General features: G+C 40.1%; 1 protein-coding gene across 1 annotated transcript in view; it reads right to left on the bottom strand.

The window, feature by feature from the left end:
* LOC137429571 (integrin beta-1-like) overlaps window positions 1-25,857 on the bottom strand; it is an 80,243-nt gene that overhangs the window by 41,398 nt on the left and 12,988 nt on the right. The window contains exon 5 of the mRNA XM_068119583.2: window positions 25,434-25,604. Coding sequence (XP_067975684.2) covers window positions 25,434-25,604 — 171 coding nt within the window. The remainder of the gene's footprint in view (window positions 1-25,433; window positions 25,605-25,857) is intronic.

Genomic DNA, 25,857 nt, shown 5'->3' with positions numbered 1-25,857 from the left:
CTCTGGGGTGTGTGAGGAAAAAGTGCGTGCCAAGGAGTGAGGGTGCTGGCGAGAGTGAGTCGGTCGTAGCGCGTGTGCGAGGGAGCACATGGAAGCGCGGTGTGGTGAGTGTTACAGAGGGTGTGACGGGAGAGTGTGCGCGAGAAAGGTGTGTAACGGACAGATGCATGAGGAAAGAGTGCGCTGTCAGAAGTAAGGAAGAGTGTCCACCTGTGGTGAGTGTTACAGAGGGTGTAACGGGAGAGTGTGCGCGAGAAAGGTGTGTGACGGACAGGTGCATGGGGAAAGAGTGTGCTGTCAAGAGTAAGGGTGAGTGCGCTGGCAAGAATGGAGGTGAGAGTATTGAGAGTGACAAGGAGAGTGAGTTGGTTGTGACAGGTGAGCGAGGATGTACACCTGGGATGGAAGGATGCACACCTGGAATGGTAGAGCGTGAGTGGGAATGCACGCTGGAGTTGGTGGTGAGGCACGTGGTTGGGTGTGCGAATGAGGGCACACCTGTGATTGTCACAGAGGAGGTGACCGAGGAGGGGGTGCGAAGCGGTGTATTGGTGAGGTGTGCGAGCAACGAATGTGTGCCAAAGTGTTTGGTGGTCAGGTGTGTGACCAAGGCTGTGAGAGGAATGGGTGTACCTGGGTGTGTAAGGAAAGGTACGAGGAGCATGGGCACGGCTGGATGTGTGAGCAAGGAACGGGCTGCGGGGTGTAAGCGTCCAGGTGAAGCATCGACGTTAGACGGGATAGAGTTTAGAACGACTTATAGCCGAATCGGGCCCTCGGTGCGTGCTGGGCCTCGCTTTGAACGGCCGCGTCCAGGCTCCACTAGGCGGAGCTGGCAGCCCGATAGGAAGGGTCGTTATGGCGACCACGTTTTGTTGAGACGTGCCGGCAGGTCGAGATCGGGACATTGGATGGCTCCACGCCGAGGTGATGCGTGGGATCTCGGCCCGGGTAAACCTCCTTCCCTGCACCGAATGCGGGATGTATCCAGCCGCTGGCACAAAACAACCAGCATCCATTGCTTGGCTTTACGAAGCCGGGCTTTGGACAGGGATTGGCGCACCGAGAGGTATTAGTGAGTCGACTGGGTGATGAGGTTAGTGTTTTGGACCCCAAATTAGAGAAAAACAAAATTTGATGATTGGCAAAGGATTGGCAGTAGTGATTGGCAGATGATGGGCAGTGATTGGCAAATTTTTAATTTGTTGAAATTTGATGTGCAAAATTGGTAGTGAGCAATGGGCCCGGTGGGTAAGGCTGGCATCCCTGCCACCCTTCCCATGTGTGGGGGCAAAGGAGCAATAGCTTATGGGGTGTATGGCAGTGAAAACTAGCCCGGGTGGGTTAGGATATTGTGTGTAGGGATCTAGAAGATGACATTAGGTAACGTTAAGTTTAGTTAGTGACTGATACCTGTAGTGGGGACGCAGGTAGTTTAGTGTGGTTGATAATGACGAGGGAGCGCAATAGTTAAAGGGACGACTGGGAAGCGCAAGTTTCAGAAGGGAGTAGTTAGCTGAGATGATGCTGTGTGTGTGAGGATTGAACAGGTGTGATTGCACAGGTGTGCAACTGGACAGGTGTGTGGAGCAGTGTATGAGTAGTGAGTGTTGTGGATCAGCGCGAATGCGCTTGGGGAGAGAAGGGTGCAGGTGGCACCAGGTGTGAGAGCACAGGTGTGCAAGTACAGGTGTGTGGAGAGAGTTGGAGTAAGTGGTACGGAGTGGTGTGCATGGTGCGAAGGTGTGGATGGGGGAAGAGTGGACCCCTTTCACGAGTACCCGGGGCGGGTAGTGTAAGTGTTAGGCAGAGGGTATAGGTAAATTGTGGTTGGATATTGGCATCTGTGGTGCGGTTGCAGAATGGTGTTGTGAATGGGTGCATTAGTGTTGTGGAAATGGCTGGGCGTGTAGCCTGTTAGTGTGTGTAGTTGGTTGGGCACTCCACCACTGTGAGGATGTCGGCCAGGTGAGGCCGCAGGTGGGCTCTGGGAGCCGGTAGAGTTGTGGATGGGGCCCGAGGATCCGGAGGATGGACCCGGGTAGCCCAGTGCCAGAGAGGGCACCGAGTGGGGAGAGCGCCAGAGGGCCTTCCCCAGGTAGTTAGGTTAGGGTAAGGAGCAGGTAAGCTCGGAGGCAACTGCAGTGGTGGAGGTGTGCAGGTGGGTAGACCCACTGGGAGAGGTACACGCCGCAGCCCAGAAATTGTGCGAGGGCACCGGGAGATGAATCGGGGGAGTGAGACCCCAAATTGAAGCGCACCACAGTTTGGCCAATGGGAATTGGTTTTTAGAACCCATAGTGTAAGAGGGCCAATGGTTTGGCCGGAGGAAGACCCCGGGTAGTGTAAAGTTGTTAAAGTCATTTAGGAAATAGTTAGGATTGAAGAACCTGTCGCACCATACGCAGCCACTTACCTGTGGTGATGATGATGACTCCACACCTGTGTTTTCTTTGTTTTGTGCAGGAAATGAGAATTGCGGTGTGGATTGGTGAGACGCATCACGACGTGGATGAGACATTGGGGTGATTCCATCTCTCCCTCCCTAGGAGGGACTGATGATGAATTGGTAATGGCAAATTTTGATGTTCAGTTGGAGATGGCAAATTTTGATGAGAGTTGAAAATGGCAAATTTGATTGGTTAGGAGGGAGAGAAGACGAATTTGGTTTATGGGAGGAACAGGGAAGACAGTAGGGATGTTTGTTGATTTGTAAAGTAGATGTTTATGGGTAGTGTTGTGTTTTGTGGATACAGTAAGGGGTAAGGGAGGGGCCATGTAGGTTACCTGGTGGGGGGGGGGGGCGTACGATAGGAACGTACCTGTCTCACCTGGTTCCCATGTGCCCCCAGTGTGCATCACCTTACATTGCGTGCACTTTTGCGCCCTTACCACCTTACTCACTTGTCTGCTTCTTTTGTCTCCCACCTCCGAGGATCTGGCTTTGGGGTAGAGAGAGAGGAGAGAGAGATAATAATAATAATAATAATGCATTTATTTTATATAGCGCTTTTCAGGAAGCCCAAAGACGCTTTGACAGAGTGCAAAACATAACGCATAGCAAAACATAAAGACAATTGCAAAAAAAGAAGAATCAATAGGGAAATATTCAAAGCACAAAGGAGGGAGAAGGAGAGGAGATAGTCAGGGGTTAGATGCTGTGGGTTAAATGTTGAATGCAGTGTTGAACAGGTGGGTCTTGAGTGATGTTTTGAATGTGGTGAGTGAGGAGGAGTCTCTGATGGTGTGAGGTAGCGAGTTCCAGAGGGTGGGAGCAGCGATGGAGAAGGCCCTGTCCCCCCAGGATCTAAATTTGGTCCGGATGGGGGGGGTCAGGAGGTTGGTACCAGCAGAGCGGAGGTTGCGGGTGGGAGTGTGTCTGGAGAGGAGGTCAGCCAGGTAGGATGGGGCCAGGTTATGGAGGGCTTTGTAGGTCAAGAGGAGGATTTTGTACTGGATTCTCTGGGAGATGGGGAGCCAGTGAAGCTTGTAAAGGACGGGGGTGATGTGGTCACGGGTCCGGGAATGGGTGAGTAGACGGGCAGCGGAGTTCTGAATGTATTGGAGTTTATTGGTGATTGTTGAGGGTGAACCATAAAGGAGGCTATTGCAGTAGTCCAGACGGGAAGTGATGAAGGCGTGGATGAGGGTTTCTGCAGCCACAGAGGAGAGGGATGGACGGAGACGGGCGATGTTTTTCAGGTGGAAGAAGGCTGTCTTTGTGATCTGTTTAGTGTATTTGTCGAAGGAGAGGGTTTGGTCAAAGATGATGCCAAGATGCTGGCATGGCTCAAAGCAGGGTACAGTCCCTGGCAAGATGCTGGAGATGCTGGCAAGCGCGCTCTCTCTATGCATAACATCTGCATGTGTTCCTCCAAAAACAGGTCCTGGATCGTAGTGTAAATAGCAGCGTAGTCGTGTAAATAATGCTCCCTACCGGCTGTATGTTTAGTTTGCGAATTCTTTCCGGATTCGGTTATCCAGTGGGTGTGTTTCTGTGAGGAGAAGGGTGCAACGTCGCAGGGGGACATATTTACTCATTTGTGAATATCTGTAAAACTGTCGCACTCAGGGTAGAGTTAATAGTAGAGGGAACTACATTGCGTGCCACACTAAAGTAGGTAAAAATTTATCGGGTCGGGACGCCCCGAGGGTAGAGAAGGGTGCAATGTTGCGAATATGGAATTTGGCCTCCATATCCGCTTGTAAATATTCCCCTATTTTCCCCAATACTCCCCAACTATCCCCAATCCCCCATTCCCTAGTCCCATTGTCTGTAAACAACAATCAGTAGAGCCGACCTTCCCCTTATTCCCCCATTAAATGTCGTGCCCAGGTCCACCGCACCACACGTAGACAACTTTCGGACATCTTGCTAGTTATTCTTAGTCTATGTCAGTTAAGGCCTCGTTTCCATTAATTATGACTCTTCGTTGCACCAGAATGTGATTATATGGCATCAGTAGTGAGTTTAGGACCTTCCCCATACCTCCTTCCATCTTCCATACCTCCTTCCATCTTCTTCCACAACTATAACTACAACAACAGAGGAGATGGGGGCGGCGCGGCGGCGCGGGGGAGGATGCGTCCTCACACCGGCTCGGCGCTCCACGGGGTTACCAGAGGGGCTGGCTGTCAGCTCCTCGTCAAGGGCGGAGCCTGGTAACCCCCCCGCACCCAATCAGAAGGGCGGACCGATTCCATCTGGGGCGGAGCTAACGAGCCGAGGGCGTGTCACTCCCCGCCGGATATACGTGGCGACTTAGCGGACGTGAGGAGAGATGCGCCCCCAGCTGGAGAAAGAGGTACCTGCGAGCGCTGAGTCAGATGCGCCCCGCCTGAGAAAGAACGTTGCCTGCGATCGCTGAGAGAGAAAGACCCGCCTGAGAAAGAACGTCCCCTCCGAGCGCTGTGACCTCCCCGCATCTTTGGACCGGACTGTACCCTGCTTTGAGCCAAGAGTGCACCTTGAGCCATCGCTATCTGCCTTTCCTGCCATCCACCCCCGTGTGAGTCAGCCTTGTCCCGTTTACCTGTCGTCTGTCCGGGGTTAATATAAGTGTGTCTAAGTGCCTGTCTTCCTGTGATATACCTCTAGCCCCTGTAATCTAACCTTTTCCGTACGAATATAATTGAGAATCGAAACATTGGTGTCTGTCATTATAACCCAGCCGGGTGTCTTCTTTTTCCTTATTGATCCAGCGTAGCGCGGCTTCGTCAACGTCGAGTATAATCGGTAACTTGTGCAGACGTGGTCATACCAAAACCGCTCGGTAAACTAACATCTAAGCCACGTCTGTAACAATATGTCCATCACATTTACAAAAACAAATAAAACAAGAAATATGTCATGCACAGCACGATACTTGCGAAATCCCTAAAATAGGTTGTTGGCCTATAATGACCTCAAAAATACTTGGTGGTTGAATTCAGTGACCTGGTATACAAATCTTCAAAAAAATTCAAGTCAATCGGATGAAAATTGAGGATTTTAGAAAGCTGGCCTATGTTGACCTCAAAAATACTGGGTGGTTGAATTCAGTGACCAGATATGCAAATTCCCTTCAAATTTCAATTGAATTGAATGAAAATTGAGGATTAAAAAAATTTAACAAAGTTGGTAACCTTTGGCCTATGTTGACCTATTCACCTTTTGACCCCAAAAACAATAGGCCTCTTGCTTATGACCAACTCTACCATTTGCTGAAGTTTCGTGAAGATCTGTTGAAAATTTTGACCTGTAGGTGACTGACATACAGACAGACAGACAAACAGACAGAATAACACACGAGACCAATATACTGTCCTGTTCCTAAGGATTAAAATCCTCCAAGGAAACGGATAGCCGAACGAGCTTACACTCCGAGGCGTTCAGTCAAAAATGACGGTGTTCTTTACACGCGAGGGAAAGGATAGTGACGAACTTACCTTCACGGGTCCCACCAGACGTCTTCGAACCTGCGATGATAATTTCAAGCCGACACAAGATTTAAAATGTACAAAAATACCGGCGTTATTGAAGAAATGCAGGTAACAAAATAACACATGGCAAAACTAAGATTCCTAAATGGGACGTCCCCACACAGACTCGTATACAGACAAAGGGAACAATAAAGTGAAAATAAATACGTATGTGTTGTTCGGTACTTAGCTCTGAGAGTCTCCTGAACCCCCTCGGGAATCGTCAAAACCCCCGCGTCTTTGGTGGGAACAGCACAGGCCTTCATGCACAGTTCACTCACGGGAAACGCAGGCCTCGGTATGCAGTCCATGCGCGGGAAACCGCAGGCCTCCGCCCGCAGTTCGCCCCTTCTCACGATCACGATGATGATGTCGGAACATGACCGTTCGCCACCAAACCCCACATCCAAGAGCTCGTAACCTTCAACAGTTCGTTGAGACTGTCCCACAGCAAAAGAGCTTATTGGCGACCGTTTACCTCCAGATTCAGAAACCAAGAGAGGAAATGTCGGCCCCCTCCAACTCCTTTGTACTCAAGGCTCTGGCATCATCTGAGGCCGCCTGTGCCCGCTCCTATCAGCCAGTCCATCTCCTTATTGCTCGACAAATCTCACCAATCACTGCTCCGGTGTGGTCTCCCGGACCTGCCTGCTTGATGTTATCACACGTCGGTGGTATCATCGTTAGTGCTCAAAGGCCTGTTTCCGGTTAGCTTTTATTTAGTGTCTTTTAATGCGCTATTGCCTGGCTTTGTGTGTGTGCTGCATTGTCATAAGGAACAGAGGGGAAATAACAGAGGCAATTGCATACAGGGGATTCATTACCCATAATCCCTAACTAATTAACATAACCCCACCCCTCTCATGGGGACACTTATACACTTACACAACATACGGTCTACCGGACACCTACTTATGTACAAAGGGGTCCCTCTTCTTCATCGCGACATATGGAGCATGGTACTTTATACACTTGTACCTGGCTCTAAGGTAATCATTGTCTACCCCCCACAAACATAACAATACTTTTAAAATATTCGATTTTCACAAGTCACAAAATGAAACTTCAACGTTATGAGGAACACCATGAATACAAACAATGGAAATGAGATCAGAAGTAAAAGATAATAATAAAAAGAAGAACAGGTTACGTTGATTACAAGAACAATTAGCAACAACGTTGCCAAAGAATGCACAAATTTAACAATATCAGCATCAAATAGAGAACACTCACAAAGAGGTCTCGACTTTAAAAATAATATATAATGTGTATGTAAGAAATCGGTGCTCTACCCTCCATGCACATCATCAGAAGGAAATGAAAAAAGAGGGGAAAATCGAAATGGAAAAGTGAAGGAAGAAAAAGGAGGACCAGTAGAAATCAGGTTTGGAGAGAAGTGGGAAACGAAACAAAAAAGTAGAAAATAATAATGGATCAACAAGAGGTGGAAATTATCTACAAATCATCGTCAATGGTGGTACCGGTGTGATTTTGGACAATGATTTACAATTTTCAGACATAATCATAGTCAATGGTGGTACCGGTGTGATTTTGGACAATGATTTACAATTTTCAGACATAATCATAGTCAATGGTGGTACCGGTGTGAATTAGGACAATGATTTACAATTTTCAGACATAACCATAGTCAATGGTGGTACCGGTGTGATTTTGGACAATAATTTACAATTTTCAGACATAATCATAGTCAATAGTGGTACCGGTGTGATTTTGGACAATAATTTACAATGTTCAGACATAATCATAGTCAATGGTGATACCGGTGTGATTTTGGACAATAGTTCAAATTTTTCAGACATAATCATAGTCAATGGTGGTACCGGTGTGATTTTGGACAATAATTCACAATTTTCAGACATAATCATAGTCAATGGTGGTACCGGTGTGATTTTGGACAATAATTTACAATTTTCAGACATAATCATAGTCAATGGTGGTACCGGTGTGATTTTGGACAATGATTTACAATTTTCAGACATAATCATAGTCAATGGTGGTACCGGTGTGATTTTGGACAATAATTTACAATGTTCAGACATAATCATCGTCAATGGTGGTACCGGTGTGATTTTGGATGATGATTTACAATTTTCAGACATAATCATAGTCAATGGTGGTACCGGTGTGATTTTGGATGATGATTTACAATTTTCAGACATAATCATAATCAATGGTGGTGCCTGTATGATTTTGGATAACGATTTACAATTTTCAGACATAATCATAGTCCAAGTTGGTACCGGTGTGATTTTGGATGACGATTTACAATTTTCAGACATAATCATAGTCAATGGTGGTACCGGTGTGATTTTGGATGATGATTTACAATTTTCAGACATAATCATAGTCAATGGTGGTACCGGTGTGATTTTGGACAATAATTTACAATCTTCAGACATAATCATAGTCAATGGTGGTACCGGTGTGATTTTGGATGATGATTTGCAATTTTCAGACATAATCATAGTGAGTGGTGGTACCGGTGTGATTTTGGACAATAATTTACAATGTTCAGACATAATCATAGTCAATGTTGGTACCGGTGTGATTTTGGACAATGATTTACAATTTTCAGACATAATCATAGTCAATGGTGGTACCGTTGTGATTTTGGGAAATGATTTACAATGTTCAGACATAATCATAGTCAGTGGTGGTACCGGTGTGATTTTGGACAATGATTTACAATTTTCAGACATAATCATAGTCAATGGTGGTACCTGTGTGATTTTGGACAATGATTTACAATTTTCAGACATAATCATAGTCAATGGTGGTACCGGTGTGATTTTGGACAATAATTTACAATGTTCAGACATAATCATAGTCAATGGTGGTACCGGTGTGATTTTGGATGATGATTTACAATTTTCAGACATAATCATAGTCAATGGTGGTACCGGTGTGATTTTGGACAATGATTTACAATGTTCAGACATAATCATAGTCAATGGTGGTACCGGTGTGATTTTGGACAATAATTTACAATGTTCAGACATAATCATAGTCAATGGTGGTACCGGTGTGATTTTGGACAATAATATACAATGTTCAGACATAATCATCGTCAATGGTGGTACCGGTGTGATTTTCGACAATGATTTACAATGTTCAGACATAATCATAATCAATGGTGGTACCGGTGTGATTTTGGACAATAATTTACAATGTTCAGACATAATCATTGTCAATAGTTGTACCGGTGTGATTTTGGACAATGATTTACAATTTTCAGACATAATCATCGTCAATTGTGGTACCGGTGTGATGTTGGATGATGTTTTACAATTTTCAGACATAATCATAGTCAATGGTGGTACCGGTGTGATTTTGGACAATGATTTACAATATTCAGACATAATCATAGTCAATGGTGGTACCGGCGTGATTTTGGATGATGATTTACAATTTTCAGACATAATCATAGTCAATGGTGGTACCGGTGTAATTTTGGACAATAATTTTCAATTTTCAGACATAATCACAGTCAATGGTGGTACCGGTGTGATTTTGGACAATGATTAACAATTTTCAGACATAATCATAGTCAATGGTGGTACCGGTGTGATTTTGGACAATAATTTACAATTTTGAGACATAATACTCGTCAATGATGGTACCGGTGTGATTTTGGACAATAATTTACAATTTTCAGACATAATCATAGTCAATGGTGGTACCGGTGTGATTTTGGACAATAATTTACAATGTTCAGACATAATCATAGTCAATGGTGGTACCGGTGTGATTTTGGACAATAATTTACAATGTTCAGACATAATCATAGTCAATGGTGGTACCGGTGTGATTTTGGACAATGATTTACAATGTTCAGACATAATCATCGTCAATGGTGGTACCGGTGTGATTTTGGACAATAATTTACAATTTTCTGACATAATCATCGTCAATTGTGGTACCGGTGTGATTTTGGATAATGATTTACAATGTTCAGACATAATACCCGTCAATGTTGGTACCGGTGTGATTTTCGACAATGATTTACAATGTTCAGACATAATCACAATCAATGGTGGTACCGGTGTGATTATGGACAATGATTTACAATGTTCAGACATAATACTCATCAATGTTGGTACCGGTGTGATTTTGGACAATGATTTACAATTTTCAGACATAATCATAGTCAATGGTGGTACCGGTGTGATTTTGGACAATAATTTACAATGTTCAGACATAATCATATTCAATGTTGGTACTGGTGTGATTTTGGACAATGATTTACAATTTTCAGACAATCATAGTCAATGGTGGTACCGGTGTGATTTTGGGAAATGATTTACAATGTTCAGACATAATCATATTCAGTGGTGGTACCGGTGTGATTTTGGACAATGATTTACAATTTTCAGACATAATCATAGTCAATGGTGGTACCTGTGTGATTTTGGACAATAATTTACAATTTTCAGACATAATCATAGTCAATGGTGGTACCGGTGTGATTTTGGATGATGATTTACAATTTTCAGACATAATCATAGTCAATGGTGGTACCGGTGTGATTTTGGACAATGATTTACAATGTTCAGACATAATCATAGTCAATGGTGGTACCGGTGTGATTTTGGACAATAACTTACAATGTTCAGACATAATCATAGTCAATGGTGGTACCGGTGTGATTTTGGACAATAATATACAATGTTCAGACATAATCATCGTCAATGGTGGTACCGGTGTGATTTTCGACAATGATTTACAATGTTCAGACATAATCATAATCAATGGTGGTACCGGTGTGATTTTGGACAATAATTTACAATGTTCAGACATAATCATAATCAATGGTGGTACCGGTGTGATTTTGGACAATAATTTACAATCTTCAGACATAATCATAATCAATGGTGGTACCGGTGTGATTCTGGATGATGATTTACAATATTCAGACATAATCATAGTGAGTGGTGGTACCGGTGTGATTTTGGACAAAGATTGACAATACTCAGACATAATGATTGTCAATTGTGGTACCCGTGTGATTTTGGATGATGATTTACAATGTTCAGACATAATCACAGTCAATGGTGGTACCGGTGTGATTTTGGATGATGATTTACAATGTTCAGACATAATCATAGTCAATGGTGGTACCGGTGTGATTTTGGATGATGATTTACAATGTTCAGACATAATCATAATCAATGGTGGTACCGGTGTGATTTTGGATGATGATTTACAATTTTCTGAGATAATCATAGTCAATGGTGGTACCGGTGTGATTCTGGATGATGATTTACAATGTTCAGACATAATACTCGACAATGTTGGTACCAGTGTGATTTTGGACAATGATTTACAATGTTCAGACATAATCATAATCATTGGTGGTACCGGTGTGATTTTTGACAATGATTTACAATGTTCAGACATAATCATAATCAATGGTGGTACCGGTGTGATTTTGGATGATGATTTACAATTTTCAGACATAATCATAGTCAATGATGGTACCGGTGTGATTTTGGACAATAATTTACAATGTTCAGACATAATCATAGTCAATGTTGGTACCGGTGTGATTTTGGACAATGATTTACAATTTTCAGACATAATCATAGTCAATGGTGGTACCGTTGTGATTTTGGGAAATGATTTACAATGTTCAGACATAATCATAGTCAGTGGTGGTACCGGTGTGATTTTGGACAATGATTTACAATTTTCAGACATAATCATAGTCAATGGTGGTACCTGTGTGATTTTGGACAATGATTTACAATTTTCAGACATAATCATAGTCAATGGTGGTACCGGTGTGATTTTGGACAATAATTTACAATGTTCAGACATAATCATAGTCAATGGTGGTACCGGTGTGATTTTGGATGATGATTTACAATTTTCAGACATAATCATAGTCAATGGTGGTACCGGTGTGATTTTGGACAATAATTTACAATGTTCAGACATAATCATAGTCAATGGTGGTACCGGTGTGATTTTGGACAATAATATACAATGTTCAGACATAATCATCGTCAATGGTGGTACCGGTGTGATTTTCGACAATGATTTACAATGTTCAGACATAATCATAATCAATGGTGGTACCGGTGTGATTTTGGACAATAATTTACAATGTTCAGACATAATCATAGTCAATGGTGGTACCGGTGTGATTTTGGACAATAATTTACAATGTTCAGACATAATCATCGTCAATGGTTGTACCGGTGTGATTTTGGACAATGATTTACAATTTTCAGACATAATCATCGTCAATTGTGGTACCGGTGTGATGTTGGATGATGTTTTACAATTTTCAGACATAATCATAGTCAATGGTGGTACCGGTGTGATTTTGGACAATGATTTACAATATTCAGACATAATCATAGTCAATGGTGGTACCGGCGTGATTTTGGATGATGATTTACAATTTTCAGACATAATCATAGTCAATGGTGGTACCGGTGTAATTTTGGACAATAATTTTCAATTTTCAGACATAATCACAGTCAATGGTGCTACCGGTGTGATTTTGGACAATGATTAACAATTTTCAGACATAATCATAGTCAATGGTGGTACCGGTGTGATTTTGGACAATAATTTACCATTTTGAGACATAATACTCGTCAATGATGGTACCGGTGTGATTTTGGACAATAATTTACAATTTTCAGACATAATCATACTCAATGGTGGTACCGGTGTGATTTTGGACAATAATTTACAATGTTCAGACATAATCATAGTCAATGGTGGTACCGGTGTGATTTTGGACAATAATTTACAATGTTCAGACATAATCATAGTCAATGGTGGTACCGGTGTGATTTTGGACAATGATTTACAATGTTCAGACATAATCATCGTCAATGGTGGTACCGGTGTGATTTTGGACAATAATTTACAATTTTCAGACATAATCATCGTCAATTGTGGTACCGGTGTGATTTTGGATGATGATTTACAATGTTCAGATATAATACCCGTCAATGTTGGTACCGGTGTGATTTTCGACAATGATTTACAATGTTCAGACATAATCATAATCAATGGTGGTACCGGTGTGATTATGGACAATGATTTACAATGTTCAGACATAATACTCATCAATGTTGGTACCGGTGTGATTTTGGACAATGATTTACAATTTTCAGACATAATCATAGTCAATGGTGGTACCGGTGTGATTTTGGACAATAATTTACAATGTTCAGACATAATCATATTCAATGTTGGTACTGGTGTGATTTTGGACAATGATTTACAATTTTCAGACAATCATAGTCAATGGTGGTACCGGTGTGATTTTGGGAAATGATTTACAATGTTCAGACATAATCATATTCAGTGGTGGTACCGGTGTGATTTTGGACAATGATTTACAATTTTCAGACATAATCATAGTCAATGGTTGTACCTGTGTGATTTTGGACAATAATTTACAATTTTCAGACATAATCATAGTCAATGGTGATACCGGTGTGATATTGGACAATAATTTACAATGTTCAGACATAATCATAGTCAATGTTGGTCCCGGTGTGATTTTGGACAATAATTTACAATGTTCATACATAATCATAGTCAATGGTGGTACCGGTGTGATTTTGGACAATAATTTACAATGTTCAGACATAATCATAGTCAATGGTGGTACCGGTGTGATTTTGAATGATGATTTACAATTTTCAGACATAATCATAGTCAATGGTGGTACCGGTGTGATTTTGGACAATAATTTACAATGTTCAGACATAATCATAGTCAATGTTGGTACCGGTGTGATTTTGGACAATAATTTACAATGTTCATACATAATCATAGTCAATGGTGGTACCGGTGTGATTTTGGACAATAATTTACAATGTTCAGACATAATCATAGTCAATGGTGGTACCGGTGTGATTTTGGATGATGATTTACAATTTTCAGACATAATCATAGTCAATGTTGGTACCGGTGTGATATTGGACAATGATTTACAATATTCAGACATAATCATAGTCAATGGTGGTACCAGTGTGATTTTGGATGATGATTTACAATGTTCAGACATAATCAAAGTCAATGTTGGTACCGGTGTGATTTTGGACAATAATTTTCAATTTTCAGACATAATCACAGTCAATGGTGGTACCGGTGTGATTTTGGACAATGATTTACAATTTTCAGACATAATCATAGTCAATGGTGGTACCGGTGTGATTTTGGACAATAATTTACAATGTTCAGACATAATCATAGTCAATGATGGTACCGTTGTGGTTTTGGACAATAATTTACAATTTTCAGACATAATCATTGTCAATGGTGGTACCGGTGTGATTTTGGACAATAATTTACAATGTTCAGACATAATCATTGTCAATGGTGGTACCGGTGTGATTTTGGACAATAATTTACAATGTTCAGACATAATCATAGTCAATGGTGGTACCGGTGTGATTTTGGACAATAATTTACAATTTTCAGACATAATCATAGTCAATGGTGGTACCTGTGTGATTTTGGACAATGATTTACAATTTTCAGACATAATCATAGTCAATGGTGGTACCGGTGTGATTTTGGACAATAATTTACAATGTTCAGACATAATCATAGTCAATGGTGGTACCGGTGTGATTTTGGATGATGATTTACAATTTTCAGACATAATCATAATCAATGGTGGTACCGGTGTGATTTTGGACAATGATTTACAATGTTCAGACATAATCATAGTCAATGATGGTACCGTTGTGGTTTTGGACAATAATTTACAATTTTCAGACATAATCATTGTCAATGGTGGTACCGGTGTGATTTTGGACAATAATTTACAATGTTCAGACATAATCATTGTCAATGGTGGTACCGGTGTGATTTTGGGAAATGATTTACAATGTTCAGACATAATCATAGTCAGTGGTGGTACCGGTGTGATTTTGGACAATGATTTACAATTTTCAGACATAATCATAGTCAATGGTGGTACCTGTGTGATTTTGGACAATGATTTACAATTTTCAGACATAATCATAGTCAATGGTGGTACCGGTGTGATTTTGGACAATAATTTACAATGTTCAGACATAATCATAGTCAATGGTGGTACCGGTGTGATTTTGGATGATGATTTACAATTTTCAGACATAATCATAATCAATGGTGGTACCGGTGTGATTTTGGACAATGATTTACAATGTTCAGACATAATCATAGTCAATGGTGGTACCGGTGTGATTTTGGACAATAATTTACAATGTTCAGACATAATCATAGTCAATGGTGGTACCGGTGTGATTTTGGACAATAATATACAATGTTCAGACATAATCATCGTCAATGGTGGTACCGGTGTGATTTTCGACAATGATTTACAATGTTCAGACATAATCATAATCAATGGTGGTACTGGTGTGATTTTGGACAATAATTTACAATGTTCAGACATAATCATATAATCAATGGTGGTACCGGTGTGATTTTGGACAATAATTTACAATGTTCAGACATAATCATCGTCAATGGTTGTACCGGTGTGATTTTGGACAATGATTTACAATTTTCAGACATAATCATCGTCAATTGTGGTACCGGTGTGATGTTGGATGATGTTTTACAATTTTCAGACATAATCATAGTCAATGGTGGTACCGGTGTGATTTTGGACAATGATTTACAATATTCAGACATAATCATAGTCAATGGTGGTACCGGCGTGATTTTGGATGATGATTTACAATTTTCAGACATAATCATAGTCAATGGTGGTACCGGTGTAATTTTGGACAATAATTTTCAATTTTCAGACATAATCACAGTCAATGGTGGTACCGGTGTGATTTTGGACAATGATTAACAATTTTCAGACATAATCATAGTCAATGGTGGTACCGGTGTGATTTTGGACAATAATTTACAATTTTGAGACATAATACTCGTCAATGATGGTACCGGTGTGATTTTGGACAATAATTTACAATTTTCAGACATAATCATAGTCAATGGTGGTACCGGTGCGATTTTGGACAATAATTTACAATGTTCAGACATAATCATAGTCAATGGTGGTACCGGTGTGATTTTGGACAATAATTTACAATGTTCAGACATAATCATAGTCAATGGTGGTACCGGTGTGATTTTGGACAATGATTTACAATGTTCAGACATAATCATCGTCAATGGTGGTACCGGTGTGATTTTGGACAATAATTTACAATTTTCAGACATAATCATCGTCAATTGTGGTACCGGTGTGATTTTGGATGATGATTTACAATGTTCAGACATAATACCCGTCAATGTTGGTACCGGTGTGATTTTCGACAATGATTTACAATGTTCAGACATAATCATAATCAATGGTGGTACCGGTGTGATTATGGACAATGATTTACAATGTTCAGACATAATACTCATCAATGTTGGTACCGGTGTGATTTTGGACAATGATTTACAATTTTCAGACATAATCATAGTCAATGGTGGTACCGGTGTGATTTTGGACAATAATTTACAATGTTCAGACATAATCATATTCAATGTTGGTACTGGTGTGATTTTGGACAATGATTTACAATTTTCAGACAATCATAGTCAATGGTGGTACCGGTGTGATTTTGGGAAATGATTTACAATGTTCAGACATAATCATATTCAGTGGTGGTACCGGTGTGATTTTGGACAATGATTTACAATTTTCAGACATAATCATAGTCAATGGTGGTACCTGTGTGATTTTGGACAATAATTTACAATTTTCAGACATAATCATAGTCAATGGTGATACCGGTGTGATATTGGACAATAATTTACAATGTTCAGACATAATCATAGTCAATGTTGGTCCCGGTGTGATTTTGGACAATAATTTACAATGTTCATACATAATCATAGTCAATGGTGGTACCGGTGTGATTTTGGACGATAATTTACAATGTTCAGACATAATCATAGTCAATGGTGGTACCGGTGTGATTTTGAATGATGATTTACAATTTTCAGACATAATCATAGTCAATGGTGGTACCGGTGTGATATTGGACACTGATTTACAATATTCAGACATAATCATAGTCAATGGTGGTACCGGTGTGATTTTGGATGATGATTTACAATGTTCAGACATAATCATAGTCAATGGTGATACCGGTGTGATTTTGGACAATAATTTACAATGTTCAGACATAATCATAGTCAATGTTGGTACCGGTGTGATTTTGGACAATAATTTACAATGTTCATACATAATCATAGTCAATGGTGGTACCGGTGTGATTTTGGACAATAATTTACAATGTTCAGACATAATCATAGTCAATGGTGGTACCGGTGTGATTTTGGATGATGATTTACAATTTTCAGACATAATCATAGTCAATGTTGGTACAGGTGTGATATTGGACAATGATTTACAATATTCAGACATAATCATAGTCAATGGTGGTACCAGTGTGATTTTGGATGATGATTTACAATGTTCAGACATAATCATAGTCAATGTTGGTACCGGTGTGATTTTGGACAATAATTTTCAATTTTCAGCCATAATCACAGTCAATGGTGGTACCGGTGTGATTTTGGACAATGATTTACAATTTTCAGACATAATCATAGTCAATGGTGGTACCGGTGTGATTTTGGACAATAATTTACAATGTTCAGACATAATCATAGTCAATGATGGTACCGTTGTGGTTTTGGACAATAATTTACAATTTTCAGACATAATCATTGTCAATGGTGGTACCGGTGTGATTTTGGACAATAATTTACAATGTTCAGACATAATCATTGTCAATGGTGGTACCGGTGTGATTTTGGACAATAATTTACAATGTTCAGACATAATCATAGTCAATGGTGGTACCGGTGTGATTTTGGACAATAATTTACAATGTTCAGACATAATCAGAGTCAATGGTGGTACCGGTGTGATTTTGGACAATAATTTACAATGTTCAGACATAATCATAGTCAATGGTGGTAACGGTGTGATTTTGGACAATAATTTACAATGTTCAGACATAATCATAGTCAATTGTGGTACCGGTGTGATTTTGGACAATAATTTACAATGTTCAGACATAATCATAGTCAATGGTGGTACCGGTGTGATTTTGGACAATGATTTACAATTTTCAGACATAATCGTCGTCAATTGTGATACCGGTGTGATTTTGGACAATAATTTACAATGTTCAGACATAATCATAGTCAATGGTGGTACCGGTGTGATTTTAGACAATAATTTACAATGTTCAGACATAATCATAGTCAATGGTGGTACCGGTGTGATTTTAGACAATAATTTACAATGTTCAGACATAATCATAGTCAATGGTGGTACCGGTGTGATTTTGGACAATAATTTACAATGTTCAGACATAATCATAGTCAATATTTTTTTTTTTTTTTTTTTTTTGTTGTTGTATACAAGATCGAGGCTCGTGAAAGAGCGAACATTAATCACACAGAAAGACAAACCGACACATAAAACATATAACATCGGGAGCGTTAGACAAGATGGGGAGAGAGGGGGAAGGACACAAACACAACATTTGAGAGCAGGGACCGAGAGACATGGAGACATCGAGAGATCTGAGAGAGGGCGAGGGCTTTGGGGGGGGGGGCATGGGAAGGGGACGGTGGGAGAGGTATAAAACATATGGACACTGCCAGGACTTCCAGGAAAGAAGTTGGAATTTCAAACAAGGTGGATCTGGGGTGAATTAGCGGGGGTAGAAAAGATCAAGGTTTTGGATGGGGGAAGATAAGAGATGGTGGTGAACAGCTGTTTTAAAGACCTGGAGGGAGGAGTGGGATTGAAGGGAGTGAGGGAGTTTGTTCCAGAGGCGGGAGAAAAGAGGAATGAAAGAGTGAAGGTGAGCAGAGAGCCGAGATTTCGGCAGTTTAACCATCAGAGGGTTGCTGGCAGATCTTGTGCGACCTGTAGGAATATTTGGGGGACAGAGCACAGAGAGAGCTGGGGGTGCAAGGCCGGAGAGGAGTCGGTAGAAGACAGAAAGACCACCTACCTGCCTGCGGTGAGTGAGTGAAAGGCCCTCAGAGATAGCTTCATCGCGGGAGATTCCAATAATTCTGAAAGCTTTGGTTTCAACAGCGTGAAGCCGAGCTAGGTGTGAGGCAGGAGCACCGGCCACAATGGTGGTACCGGTGTGATTTTGGACAATAATTTACAATGTTCAGACATAATCACAGTCAATGGTGGTACCGGTGTGATTTTAGACAATAATGTACAATGTTCAGACATAATCATAGTCAATGGTGGTACCGGTGTGATTTTGGGCAATAATTTACAATTTTCAGACATAATCATAGTCAATGGTGGTACCGGTGTGATTTTGGACAATAATTTACAATTTTCAGACATAATCATCGTCAATTGTGGTGCCGGTGTGATTTTGGATGATTATTTACAATATTCAGACATAATACCCGTCAATGTTGGTACTGGTGTGATTTTGGACAATGATTTACAATGTTCAGACATAATACTCGTCAATGTTGGTACCGGTGTAATTTTGGACAATGATTTACAATGTTCAGACATAATCATAGTCAATGTTGGTACCGGTGTGATTTTGGAGAATGATTTACAATGTTCAGACATAATACCCGTCAATGTTGGTACTGGTGTGATTTTGGACAATGATTTACAATGTTCAGACATAATACTCGTCAATGTTGGTACCGGTGTAATTTTGGACAATGATTTACAATGTTCAGACATAATCATAGTCAATGTTGGTACCGGTGTGATTTTGGAGAATGATTTACAATGTTCAGACATAATACCCGTCAATGTTGGTACTGGTGTGATTTTGGACAATGATTTACAATTTTCAGACATAATCATCGTCAATTGTGGTGCCGGTGTGATTTTGGATGATTATTTACAATATTCAGAAATAATACTCGTCAATGTTGGTACCGGTGTGATTTTGGACAATGATTTTAAATGTTCAGACATAATCGTAGTCAATGTTGGTACCGGTGTGATTTTGGACAATGATTTACAATGTTCAGACATAATCATAGTCAATGTTGGTACTTGTGTAATTTTGGATGATGATTTACAATTTTCAGACATAATCATAGTCAATGGTGGTACCGGTGTGATTTTGGATGATGATTTACAATTTTCAGACATAATCATAGTCAATGTTGGTACCGGTGTAATTTTGGATGATGATTTACAATATTCAGACATTAATCATAGTCAATGTTGGTACTGGTGTGATTTTGGATGATGATTTACAATATTCAGACATAATCATAGTCAATGTTGGTACTGGTGTAATTTTGGACAATGATTTACAATTTTCAGACATAATCATAGTCAATGTTGGTACTGGTCTAATTTTGGATGATGATTTACAATTTTCAGACATAATCACAGTCAATGGTGGTACCGGTGTGATTTTGGATGATGACTTACAATATTCAGACATAATCATAGTCAATGTTGGTACCGGTGTGATTCTGGACAATGATTTACAATGTTCAGACATAATCATAGTCAATGTTGGTACCGGTGTGATTTTGGACAATGATTTACAATGTTCAGACATAATCATAGTCAATGGTGGTACCGGTGTGATTTTGGACAATGATTTACAATGTTCACACATAATCATAGTCAATGGTGGTACCGGTGTGATTCTGGATGATGATTTACAATTTTCAGACATAATCATAGTCAATGTTGGTACCGGTGTGATTCTGGACAATGATTTACAATGTTCAGACATAATCATAGTCAATGTTGGTACCGGTGTGATTCTGGACAATGATTTACAATGTTCAGACATAATCATAGTCAATGGTGGTAACGGTGTGATTTTGGACAATGATTTACAATGTTCAGACATAATCATAGTCAATGGTAGTAACGGTGTGATTTTGGACAATGATTTATAATGTTCAGACATAATCATAGTCAATGTTGGTACCGGTGTGATTTTGGATGATGATTTATAATGTTCAGACATAATCATAGTCAATGTTGGTACCGGTGTGATTTTGGACAATGATTTACAATGTTCAGACATAATACCCGTCAATGGTGGTACCGGTGTGATTTTGGATGATGATTTATAATGTTCAGACATAATCATAGTCAATGTTGGTACCGGTGTGATTTTGGACAATGATTTACAATGTTCAGACATAATACCCGTCAATGGTGGTACCGGTGTGATTCTGGACAATGATTTATAATGTTCAGACATAATCATAGTCAATGGTGGTACCGGTGTGATTTTGGACAATGATTTATAATGTTCAGACATAATCATAGTCAATGGTGGTACCGGTGTGATTTTGGACAATGATTTATAATGTTCAGACATAATCATAGTCAATGTTGGTACCGGTGTGATTCTGGATGATGATTTATAATGTTCAGACATAATCATAGTCAATGGTGGTGCCGGTGTGATTCTGGACAATGATTTACAATGTTCAGACATAATCATAGTCAATGGTGGTACCGGTGTGATTTTGGATGATGATTTATAATGTTCAGACATAATCATAGTCAATGGTGGTACCGGTGTGATTCTGGACAATGATTTACAATGTTCAGACATAATCATAGCCAATGGTGGTACCGGTGTGATTTTGGATGATGATTTATAATGTTCAGACATAATCATAGTCAATGGTGGTACCGGTGTGATTCTGGATGATGATTTACAATGTTCAGACATAATCATAGTCAATGTTGGTACCGGTGTGATTCTGGATGATGATTTATAATGTTCAGACATAATCATAATCAATGGTGGTACCAGTGTGATTTTGGACAATGATTTACAATGTTCAGACATAATACCCGTCAATGTTGGTACCGGTGTGATTCTGGACGATGATTTACAATGTTCAGACATAATACCCGTCAATGTTGGTACCGGTGTGATTTTGGACAATGATTTATAATGTTCAGACATAATCATAATCAATGGTGGTACCAGTGTGATTTTGGACAATGATTTACAATGTTCAGACATAATACCCGTCAATGTTGGTACCGGTGTGATTCTGGACGATGATTTACAATATTCAGACATAATACCCGTCAATGTTGGTTCCGGTGTGATTCTGGATGATGATTTATAATGTTCAGACATAATCATAATCAATGGTGGTACCAGTGTGATTTTGGACAATGATTTACAATGTTCAGACATAATACCCGTCAATGTTGGTACCGGTGTGATTCTGGACGATGATTTACAATGTTCAGACATAATACCCGTCAATGTTGGTACCTGTGTGATTCTGGACGATGATTTACAATGTTCAGACATAATACCCGTCAATGTTGGTACCGGTGTGATTCTGGACGATGATTTACAATATTCAGACATAATACCCGTCAATGTTGGTACCGGTGTGATTCTGGATGATGATTTATAATGTTCAGACATAATCATAATCAATGGTGGTACCAGTGTGATTTTGGACAATGATTTACAATGTTCAGACATAATACCCGTCAATGTTGGTACCGGTGTGATTCTGGACGATGATTTACAATGTTCAGACATAATACCCGTCAATGTTGGTACCGGTGTGATTCTGGACGATGATTTACAATGTTCAGACATAATACCCGTCAATGTTGGTACCTGTGTGATTCTGGACGATGATTTACAATGTTCAGACATAATACCCGTCAATGGTGGTACCGGTGTGATTCTGGACAATGATTTACAATGTTCAGACATAATACCCGTCAATGGTGGTACCGGTGTGATTTTGGATGATGATTTATAATGTTCAGACATAATCATAGTCAATGTTGGTACCGGTGTGATTCTGGATGATGATTTATAATGTTCAGACATAATCATAGTCAATGGTGGTGCCGGTGTGATTCTGGACAATGATTTACAATGTTCAGACATAATCATAGTCAATGGTGGTACCGGTGTGATTTTGGATGATGATTTATAATGTTCAGACATAATCATAGTCAATGGTGGTGCCGGTGTGATTCTGGACAATGATTTACAATGTTCAGACATAATCATAGTCAATGGTGGTACCGGTGTGATTTTGGATGATGATTTATAATGTTCAGACATAATCATAGTCAATGGTGGTACCGGTGTGATTCTGGATGATGATTTACAATGTTCAGACATAATCATAGTCAATGTTGGTACCGGTGTGATTCTGGATGATGATTTATAATGTTCAGACATAATCATAATCAATGGTGGTACCAGTGTGATTTTGGACAATGATTTACAATGTTCAGACATAATACCCGTCAATGTTGGTACCGGTGTGATTCTGGACGATGATTTACAATGTTCAGACATAATACCCGTCAATGTTGGTACCGGTGTGATTTTGGACAATGATTTATAATGTTCAGACATAATCATAATCAATGGTGGTACCAGTGTGATTTTGGACAATGATTTACAATGTTCAGACATAATACCCGTCAATGTTGGTACCGGTGTGATTCTGGACGATGATTTACAATATTCAGACATAATACCCGTCAATGTTGGTTCCGGTGTGATTCTGGATGATGATTTATAATGTTCAGACATAATCATAATCAATGGTGGTACCAGTGTGATTTTGGACAATGATTTACAATGTTCAGACATAATACCCGTCAATGTTGGTACCGGTGTGATTCTGGACGATGATTTACAATGTTCAGACATAATACCCGTCAATGTTGGTACCGGTGTGATTCTGGATGATGATTTACAATGTTCAGACATAATACCCGTCAATGTTGGTACCTGTGTGATTCTGGACGATGATTTACAATGTTCAGACATAATACCCGTCAATGTTGGTACCGGTGTGATTCTGGACGATGATTTACAATATTCAGACATAATACCCGTCAATGTTGGTACCGGTGTGATTCTGGATGATGATTTATAATGTTCAGACATAATCATAATCAATGGTGGTACCAGTGTGATTTTGGACAATGATTTACAATGTTCAGACATAATACCCGTCAATGTTGGTACCGGTGTGATTCTGGACGATGATTTACAATGTTCAGACATAATACCCGTCAATGTTGGTACCGGTGTGATTCTGGACGATGATTTACAATGTTCAGACATAATACCCGTCAATGTTGGTACCTGTGTGATTCTGGACGATGATTTACAATGTTCAGACATAATACCCGTCAATGGTGGTACCGGTGTGATTCTGGACAATGATTTACAATGTTCAGACATAATACCCGTCAATGGTGGTACCGGTGTGATTTTGGATGATGATTTACAATGTTCAGACATAATACCCGTCAATGTTGGTACCGGTGTGATTCTGGACAATGATTTACAATGTTCAGACATAATACCCGTCAATGTTGGTACCGGTGTGATTCTGGACAATGATTTACAATGTTCAGACATAATACCCGTCAATGTTGGTACCGGTGTGATTCTGGACAATGATTTACAATGTTCAGACATAATACCCGTCAATGTTGGTACCGGTGTGATTCTGGACGATGATTTACAATATTCAGACATAATCATAGTCAATGTTGGTACCGGTGTGATTTTGGATGATGATTTACAATATTCAGACATAATCATAGTCAATGTTGGTACCGGTGTGATTTTGGATGATGATTTACAATATTCAGACATAATCATAGTCAATGTTGGTACTGGTGTGATTTTGGACAATGATTTACAATGTTCAGACATAATCATAGTCAATGTTGGTACTGTTGTGATTTTGGACAATGATTTACAATGTTCAGACATAATCATAGTCAATGTTGGTACTGGTGTGATTCTGGACAATGATTTACAATATTCAGACATAATCATAGTCAATGTTGGTACCGGTGTGATTCTGGACGATGATTTACAATGTTCAGACATCAATGAGTGCATGCACAATATATGGTAGAGCACTATTTTTCATGCGATTGTTTTTACAACAGATATCTGGTATGGACACGTTATGTCTAAGTGTTCTTTTTGATTCACAATGTCGTCTTGGCAGAAATTCTCTGAATTGGGATGTACATTTCAAAGTTTTTGTCTTCAACGATTATGTATTTTGTAGATTTTGCTGACAAAGAGCACGAGGAGTGACACCACATGGATTGAAACAATTCGATAATTCATTGATAATAACGATTATAATGCCAAAAGTAGGATGCCACAAATCAAACAACAAAAGTCCAGCTCAGCTAACTGACGTGTAAGAATTCTTCATTCACAAACTGTCCTTCCAGTCAGGTGGTTCGCTCATTATTAGGTAACCACCTGGCGAGATGGATAATTCCTGGGTGCTGGCTGCTAGATTGGCAAGTGAGTGTTTTGGCTAGAGTTTCAAATTATTGGGTGAGCCCAGTATGGCAACCTTGTCGGACTGGCATCTGAGCAACTCCAGGGATCACCCCCTCCCCCCCTAAATTCCATCGAATTAGACAAACTCACGCGTACCAATCCGGAAGTCACTTGTCACATCCTCCATGCGACGCTGCAGCTCTGTGCCCAACTTCTTCACATTCTCCAGGTCATCCTTCATGGAGTACGAGAGGTCCATGAGGTAATAGAGGTCGATGGGGTAGTCTTCGGCACGTCGAAAACGAATTTCAAATGTCTGTGGTTCACCTGCACCATCAATACGGTACAAACTGTACTCAGTCATGTGGTATTATTACCACCACACTCAGTCGTTGACTGGTTGAGCATTTCAAATGTCATGAATACGTCTTGTGTCAGAAAAATACATGCAGCACATGTCTTGCAGCACATCCTTTCCCGGTGTCTAAAGGCTCATGGAAGAGGTTGTACATGTATTACATGCAGCACAAGGATATTGGGACATTATTATACATGAGCATGGATAAATCTGAAAACACGA

Source organism: Myxine glutinosa, chromosome 6 (genome assembly GCF_964187855.1).
Source record: "Myxine glutinosa chromosome 6, kmMyxGlut1.1, whole genome shotgun sequence".
Lineage (NCBI taxonomy): Eukaryota > Metazoa > Chordata > Myxini > Myxiniformes > Myxinidae > Myxine > Myxine glutinosa.
Note: the sequence above shows the minus strand (reverse complement) of the source record. Positions and strands in the feature narration are given on the sequence as shown.